This window comes from Penaeus japonicus, unplaced genomic scaffold (assembly GCF_977035675.1).
Source record: "Penaeus japonicus unplaced genomic scaffold, GWHDUDI00000001_assembly GWHDUDI00000009, whole genome shotgun sequence".
Lineage (NCBI taxonomy): Eukaryota > Metazoa > Arthropoda > Malacostraca > Decapoda > Penaeidae > Penaeus > Penaeus japonicus.
This window is the reverse complement of record NW_028234411.1, coordinates 12068748-12077628: the sequence shown is the minus strand read 5'-3', so window position 1 is coordinate 12077628 and position 8881 is coordinate 12068748. Positions and strand designations below refer to the sequence as shown.

Below are 8881 nucleotides of genomic sequence, written 5' to 3'. Positions count from 1 at the left end.
ATCAAAAAGAGCTGCAGATATCCCTATAGGTAACAGTAGTGTTTATTTATCCCACTTATTGTGAATGTTCATACATTTTTGCTGCAGTGTTAATGTTTGATTATGAAATTCAAAAAATTCTGAAATCCGAAACACAACTGGCCCCAAAGTTTTTTTAAAAGGGATTGTGTACCTGTAGTAGATATTGATATTGAAGCCTTATTCTAATATACTGTTACTCATATATAAAACATTGATAACTATACACATTTCTAATACTTGAATATACCCAATGCAGGTGGAGCTAAAGGTGCCAGTTCTGCAGAACCATGTCAAGGCTTGTCCAAATCTCTCCCGTTATGTCTCCAAAGCTATTCAAAGATTCTTCCCAAGTGGTTAGTAGATTTGTGTTCTCTTAAACTGAATTTGTACTAGATTTTACTCTTTTTTATTTAACATGAAATATTTACACAAAATGATGGTTTGTGTAGATAGAAAATACTCACCAGTGTAATCATGTTTTTATTGCTTATATGTACAATTACTTTAGATTTTTTAATGTTTCATATTTACATTGGTAAATTGCATGGACTACAGGTAGAGATGCATAGCAATTTCATCTTTTCGCATTGCCTTTTATGGAAACTTTTAATGCTTTGTAACTTTCTTTGTAAGACGTGCGTGCTGAGGAACATGCAAAAAGCAGGAGTAAGTATGAATATATTTCATGAATAATTACTGATTTTTAGAGCAGTGTTTTGAAACACATTGAAGATATTGCCATTGTAATCTGCTGTGTAATCTTATTTTTACTATAGAGTAATCCTTGTAAGATTTATATCTAGCTGTTTAACTATAGTGTAAACTTAGTGTTCTTCAACATTTCCCTTATGGATATTAGAGGTGTTGCCTCAAGGATCTTACATGTATGTAGGTCTGCTCAACAGTCCTCTCAAACCAAATATCTGTTTCTCTTATCACTGTATATTATATCCAAATATAGTTACAAGGATACCAGGTACAGTTAGATTACCCAGTGATGGATTATGTAATAAATGAACTTGAAATGGTAGTAAGCATAAAGGCATGTTCAAGCATTATGTAGTGCAATTATTTTTATCATGAGATTGTGGGCATACACTAGATAGTGTGTCCCTTCTAAATTGTCTACTCTTATGCCATTACAAGTAGATTGTGGGTATACACTTAGTAGTATGCCCCTTTCATATTGCCCACTCATTTACTATTACACCTGCTTTACTTTTGCTATGGAACCACTTGCTTACATTACAAAGCTACAAATGACAACCTTCATGTTCTTCATGCACTAGGGTTATTTTAATGTTGCCCACACAAGATGAAAATGAGAAATATGGGGATGATGTTTTTTTTTTTTTTGTCTTTGATTCTTGACAACCCAGTTATTGCTTTTTGATACAAACGAGGGTTTAGTTGGTTTTGGAATGCTCTTGTTAGAGAATTGTTGAATCTATAAAATGTTATGCTTATGTAGCAAGCAAAACAGAGAATCCTCCATTTCTATGGCATCTATTGGTGCCATCCAACTTTTCGGCCCACACCCACCAGTGTAAATAGAGGTACCATGTGTCATCATTAAGTTAATACCTTTAACCTAAAAGAGCCAAGTGACATTGATAGAGCAGAAAACGGGGAAAGATTATTAGTGTTTTTGATTTGCAACTAGCTTACTTTTGGGCTTCTTCTAGAATACCCAATGATGATTTAGTAAGAAAATCCCTACTGTTTAGTTGATTATTGATTCTCCATCTTCCTAAACCCCTCTCTAATCTCCCTCATCTACTCATCCTAGTCCACCCACTCCTGGTCACACTCAGCCACCATATGCTAGAAACACTTAGGCTCGTTTCAGCCACATTTTTTCTGGCACAAAAAATCATGCTAGGTCCTTTGGCCACCCATATTCATAGTATAGTACAGAAGAAAAGACCTTATTGTGGGCTGACCAGGAGGCGTATCAGGAACAGAAATACACTATCAGGCATGTAAAATGATACTCTTCCATTTTCAAAAGAAAGAAAAATGGCGAGTTTTTTGCTTGAGGGTCCAGTCATATGCAGAGGTTACAGCCTTCAGTTCCCACAGAAATCATGGGCCCATTACAAGAATCTATAACATATAGTAACTTGTCAGAATTGTCATTTCTACTTTGTCACTTCCATTTGCCAAAGATTTTATGACCTCATTTGTCTACAGTAAGAAGATATTTTTGTGATATTTAACATTATGCAGTCTCTAAAGTGAAACTAAATTTCATAGTTTTAGATTGTTTATCTTTTGCAAAGTAACACAGTTAGACACTTTGTCACCCTTGCTTGGAAGCAATATTTATCATTACTTGTAAGTCATTTGCTGTCTTCCAGGTTTTTTCATATTTTATATCATATTTTTATGAAATAAACTTCTGTTAGGTTTAGCCTGCTAACACTTGGAATGCATGAGCTGCCCACTATACTTTTGCTTCATTATTTATTTTTACACATAGATAGCAGATGCTTCCACAAGCACTTAGTCACCATGAAGTCAATTACTAAGCCTAGCTGACTGCACCTATTTACCCCATTCCTTGAATTTTATATATCATTATTGTTATTAATATTATAATAATGGTTTTGATAATAACTTTATAATGATATTTATAGGAATAAAAATGATCTCTTTCTCCCCCAAAATTCAAAGGATGGCTTAAGCTGTTTGTAAAAATGAATGACAAACCAAAATCATAAAGGACAGTGTATGTTTCTGTTGTCAGTGGGTTGATAGAGGGGATGGCTGTTTTCTGTCTCTTCATCTTTTCTGTATACTAATCAGAAGTCAAAAAGATTTCTTAACCCATTCACACCGGGGTGATTCTGGCTTTGAATGGTCGCAGTGCCGGGGTTTTCGAACGCATAAGCCTAACGCTTAGAGATTTTTTGGGTGCACAAGCCGCGAGCTTGGGCTGCCCACTCGCTCACCCCAAGCACCAGCCTTGCCCAGATATCTCGTCACCGGCGTCTAACGCAAAAACCACAAAACGTATCAGCACGTCATACAGCGCGAATGGGTTAAGTAGGACAAACCATCCTGATAATAAGTGCAGACATTTTGAAGCCATATTGTTAATAGAGTATTAGCTTTGGTGAGTTGATGGCCTGGGGAGATTTCGAATTTTCAAATTTCTATTTCCTTTCATGGGATATTAGGCCAACCTTCTGGGTTCATCATGATCTCTGATATCCTGGTTTTGGTTATTTGGGTGAAAAATCAATGAAGCCAAAGCAAGGGAAACTGATATAAAAACCCTGCCTTTGCTAAGAAGTAAAATATTGCCTTGATACATTGTGGTATATGGAAAGGGGGCTGGGTGAAACCAAAGTGGGAGGCCAGCCCAAATTCTGGGGAACCATGACACCTCTGCCTTTTCTCCTAGTGGAAACTGTTGGGTAGTGATAATATTTTGCATTATGTTTAGCTCATTTGGAAGCCCCCTGGGAAGCTTGGAGAGGGCCAACACTCCTCCCCTCCCTGCTCTACACACTTTGCAAACTTCTTTGGCATTGTTTAAATCCACTTCTGATTTCATGGACAGTGTTAGAGTATCTATCATTTGAGTATCCATCTTTATAATGGATATTTAAAGTCCAATTCAATTTAAAATTGACATGAGAGACTGGGGAGTGGAAATAGTTTTTATTAATTCTTGTGGTGGGCATATTGCCTTTTGCATAACACCTAGGCAATATCATCAGTACAAATTTCTTTTTTTAAACTTTAATCCAATGACGACGGTGTGTCACACCCGTGTGACACACTATCATACCCGATGACGGGGCGACACACCAGTGTGACGTCCCCAAGACGATATTACTTAGGCCCGGTGTAGGGGGTTGCCAGTTCTCGCCAGGCCTATTGGGATTGGGTTGATATATAATGTAACTTCTTTCAGTTGATCAATAATGTTCAAGTGAGTGTAAAAACTTGAAGTTGTTTATATTTAGTATAGGTAAAAAACTGGCTTTAATAGGTGCATAAAGTCAGAAGATACTGATTTTATGAGCTGTGAGCAGAGATTTTTCATTAATCACTGATATTACTTTAGAGATAATGGTTGTAATGTAATTTAGTGCAAGTGTAGATTTCATGGTTAGTAAATGGGATATAATGTAAAATTTTATACATTACTTATAAGAATATACAATATTAGAATCAAGATGAACTACATTGCTATTAACTTATTCCACTGAGAAAAGAGCAAGCCTGCTTCAAGCTTTATTTCAATAAATTGGCTACTTGTTACTTCAGTGCAACCACTAATGAATTTTTAATTATTTTCATTTCTTCACAAGCCTTACACGTTGCTGGCTGGCTGGCTGTCTGGCTGGCTGGCTGGCTGGCTGGCTGGCTGGCTGGCTGGCTGGCTGGCTGGCTGGCTGGCTGGCTGTCTGGCTGTCTGGCTGTCTGTCTCTGCTGGCTCTGTCTCTGTCTGATCTCTGTCTCTGTCTGCTTTCTGTCTGGCTGTCTCTGTCTGCTGCTGTCTGTCTCTCTGTCTCTGGCTGTCTCTGTCTGGCTGCTCTGTCTGGCTGTCTCTGCTGCTCTGTCTGTCTCTGGCTGTCTGGCTCTCTGTCGCTCTCTCTGTCTGGCTGTTTGTCGCTCTCTCTGTCTGGCTGGCTGTCTGTCTGTCTCTGTCTGTCTCTGGCTGTCTCTGCTGCTCTGTCTGCTGTCTGGCTGTCTGGCTGGCTGGCTGTCTGTCTCTGTCTGTCTGTCTGTCTCTGCTGTCTGTTCTGGCTGGCTGTCTTTGTCTTTGTCTGTCTCTGTCTCTGTCTGTCTGGCTGTCTCTGTCTCTGGCTGGCTGTGTGTGGCTGTCTGTGTCTGGCTGTCTGTCTGTGTCTGGCTGGTTGTCTGTGTCTGGCTGTCTGTCTGTGTCTGGCTGGTTGTCTGTGTCTGGCTGGTTGTCTGTGTCTGGCTGTCTGTCTGTGTCTGGCTGGTTGTCTGTGTCTGGCTGGTTGTCTGTGTCTGGCTGTCTGTCTGTGTCTGGCTGTCTGTCTGTGTCTGGCTGGTTGTCTGTGTCTGGCTGTCTGTCTGGCTGGCTGTCTGTCTGGCTATCTGTCTGGCTGTCTGTCTGGCTGGCTCTGTCTGTCTGGCTGTCTGTCTGGCTGGTCTGTCTCTGTCTCTGTCTGCTCTGTCTGTCTCTGGCTGTCTCTGGCTGTCTGGCTGGCTGTCTGTCTGGCTGTCTGTCTCTGGCTGTCTGTCTGGCTGTCTGTCTCTGTCTGTCTGGCTGGCTGTCTGTCTGGCTGGCTGTCTGTCTGGCTGGCTGTCTGTCTGGCTGGCTGTCTGTCTGGCTGGCTGTCTGTCTGGCTGTCTGTCTGGCTGGCTGTCTGTCTGGCTGGCTGTCTGTCTGGCTGGCTGTCTGTCTGGCTGGCTGTCTGGCTGGCTGTCTGGCTGGCTGTCTGTCTGGCTGTCTGTCTGGCTGGCTGTCTGTCTGGCTGGCTGTCTGTCTGTCTGGCTGTCTGTCTGTCTGTCTGTCTGGCTGGCTGTCTGTCTGGCTGTCTGTCTGTCTGGCTGTCTGTCTGTCGTGTAGGTCTGGCTGTCTGTCTGTCTGTCTGTCTGTCTGTCTGGCTGTCTGTCTGGCTGTCTGTCTGGCTGTCTGTCTGTCTGGCTGTCTGTCTGTCTGGCTGTCTGTCTGGCTGTCTGTCTGTCTGTCTGTCTGTCTGTCTGTCTGTCTGTCTGTCTGTCTGGCTGTCTGTCTGGCTGTCTGTCTGTCTGGCTGTCTGTCTGTCTGTCTGTCTGTCTGGCTGTCTGTCTGTCTGTCTGTCTGTCTGGCTGTCTGTCTGTCTGTCTGTCTGGCTGTCTGTCTGTCTGGCTGTCTGTCTGGCTGTCTGTCTGTCTGGCTGTCTGTCTGTCTGGCTGTCTGTCTGGCTGTCTGTCTGTCTGGCTGTCTGTCTGGCTGTCTGTCTGTCTGGCTGTCTGTCTGTCTGGCTGTCTGTCTGTCTGGCTGTCTGTCTGTCTGTCTGTCTGTCTGTCTGTCTGTCTGTCTGTCTGGCTGTCTGTCTGTCTGGCTGTCTGTCTGTCTGTCTGTCTGTCTGGCTGTCTGTCTGTCTGTCTGTCTGTCTGGCTGTCTGTCTGGCTGTCTGTCTGGCTGTCTGTCTGGCTGTCTGTCTGTCTGGCTGTCTGTTTGTCTGTCTGTCTGTCTGTCTCTCTCTCTCTCTCTCTCTCTCTCTCTCTCTCTCTCTCTCTCTCTCTCTCTCATATATATATATATATATATATATATATATATATATATATATAATGAATATATTTATTTGTTTTTATTCTTTCTTTTTGTCAAACTTGTATAGACAGACTGACATTCCAAAATAATTAACCTTTTGTTGAATAATAACATTTTTGCTTTCTCTTAAAATAGTGGAGCTGTAAAAGGGTCAGATAATCATTTTTTAATAAGATTTTTGTTTGAAAGATCATATCTATGTAGACAGTATTTATCATAATTTTATTCATTTTTCTCTAGAGAGTCACAGAAGCACAGAAAGGCGAGAATCACCTCCTAAGGATGATGTACCTCACAAGGGAAGAAATATGCTTCTCTCAGCACTTGTTGCATTTTCAGCTATGTTTGGATATGCTATTGCTGCAGGTCTAGTTCAGGTAAGGAGCAGATATCAGATCTAGTGTAAAGATTTTCCCTATTCAATATGCTTTTACTTACATAAAGAGAGAAAAAAAACAAAACATTGGACTATTTTTAAGTATATTTTATAGGAATTACTGTTTGCTCCATAATTTTATGATATTATTGAAGATTGTTTGAAATTCACAGTATGGCCAAGTGTGATGATATATCATGCTCTATTAGTTATGCAACTCATTTGAAAAATTCTGATATAACTTCCAAGAGTATTTGTAGATTGTTTTAATTCTGCATGAGTTTGCATGAACATTTAATTTATGCCATGGTTTATACATCTTCATATATTCATTACATTTAGGAAGTAAAGTAATAATGTTTAAAATTAAACCAACAGGTGGACATGGGTGAACCACCAGCAGAAGAGGAGTATGACTATGAATATGAGGAGTATGATAGTTCAGGATCAAATGATAATTAGAGGAATAGTACATATTGTGGATTACAAAAGCATGAAGAAGAAAACCTTAATAAGGGTAGAATAGGTCGAGTTGGAAATAAAGTGTTCAATAAATAAAATGCATCTTTAGCCATCAATATCATGTGGTAGTAAATAAGTAGCATCATTTATATTATATTATCCTATTCTAAATTGTCCTATCACCTAAATCAGAATATTTGGGATAGGAATGCTGATGCCATGTATTTGACGAATATTTGTAAATAATTAAACATAAATATACATGTGTGTGTGTGGGCTTGTGTGCGTATGTATGTCAGGATATGGGGGGGTTGTGTATCCATGCATGGGTCTATGTCTATGTCTAAGTTTGCTTGTATATTATACCAAGCACTTATGTATGTATTTGCACATGTATGCTTGCATGCCTACACACACATATATGTATATACATGTATATAAAAGTACACATACATTTCTATATCTATCTGTCAGTACCTTTTAATCTTGAATGTTAATGCTCATGATAAAAGCAAAGTTTTTTTTTTATTTTGTATTTTTATTATTTTTTTCATCTGTGCCATATATAAAGTTTGTACTTATTTCCAGAAGATATTTTTTTGCTCAAGATGTTTTAATATGTGTCTGTAATTTAAGTTATTTCTATATGGATAAAAATAGAATTCAAGATGAAGATATTTAGAAATATATGATAATTTAAAGTGTCTCATGGCAGTAACAGAAAATTATGAGTCAAGTATTTATTATTACAGCAGGTAGAAAGCCGAAAATTACACAAAGATACAAGTCTTCTGTAGCAGCATTCCATGATTTTCATTACTTTTCTTAGGATCAGCCTTTTAGTTGTGCATATTAGAATGGATTCATCATGAACTATTGTCAGCTGAACTGCTCTGTATATTAGACAACATGCTTTCTTATAAAAAGGTCAACTTCTATTGCCTACAGAAATGATAGGAAAGTAGGTCACCCATGTCTGATGCATGGTGGTTTGTAATATTGGAAAACGGAAAATACATGGGTTTTGGATTTGTGTGTTTCAATTTGTTATTTTTGAGCCTAAATAGAGGGAAGTATAATCTTTTTTTCTTTTCATTACCTCTTCATTTCGTAGTGTGAATAGCATAAAACAAGTATTTATACAGAACAAGAAATTGATATTGGATTTTTAGGAGTACCACCCTCGAAGTAGAACATTTCTGAGATTGCTAGTATATCTAAAAAACTAGACAACCCAAATATGAACTCATTATGCTGAATATATAATTTAAATGTGGACAATAGATTTGTTTAACTGGTCCCCTTGGTGGGCACTATTGCCACCTGCATGGCACCCACAATGATAACTTTAATTTGTTATAAGACTAGTCATATTTGTATTTTTCATTTTTGTATTTTACTGTCTTGTGACACTTTGATAAACACTGTCAGATGGCACATATATGTTGTAGTACACTTAAATTATAGTATAGAGTCCATAGCAACTCATTATGTTTTTATACTCAGTGTGATAGAAGTATTACAGTAGAGAGGCCAAAAAGCATCCATTTTTTATTATTTGTGAACTTATGTAAAACAATGGGAAAATAATAATCCTCCATAATGAAAACAAGTGAAGAGATGGTGAATATGAAGGAGACCTCTGCTTAATACTGCAAGTGCTACATCACATGCTGGTACAGGGTCAAATTGCAGATGATGCGCATGGTCTGTATGAACTTCGCATTCTACCTGCATATCCTGAATCACCAGAGGTTGACTATGTCGTCGCG

At 39.0% G+C, this 8881-nt stretch overlaps 1 protein-coding gene across 2 annotated transcripts in view; it reads left to right on the top strand.

The window, feature by feature from the left end:
* Positions 1-8190, top strand: part of LOC122264448 (metaxin-1) — a 15976-nt gene extending 7786 nt beyond the window's left edge. Inside the window, exons 6-9 of one of the 2 annotated variants that reach the window (XM_043033345.2) lie at positions 278-374; positions 655-687; positions 6512-6648; positions 7026-8190. In XM_043033345.2, coding sequence (XP_042889279.1) covers positions 278-374; positions 655-687; positions 6512-6648; positions 7026-7109 — 351 coding nt within the window. In that variant the 3' untranslated portion in view covers positions 7110-8190. The remainder of the gene's footprint in view (positions 1-277; positions 375-654; positions 688-6511; positions 6649-7025) is intronic. The other variant, XM_043033346.2, reaches the window with a different exon arrangement.
* Positions 8191-8881: the final 691 nt, after the last annotated feature.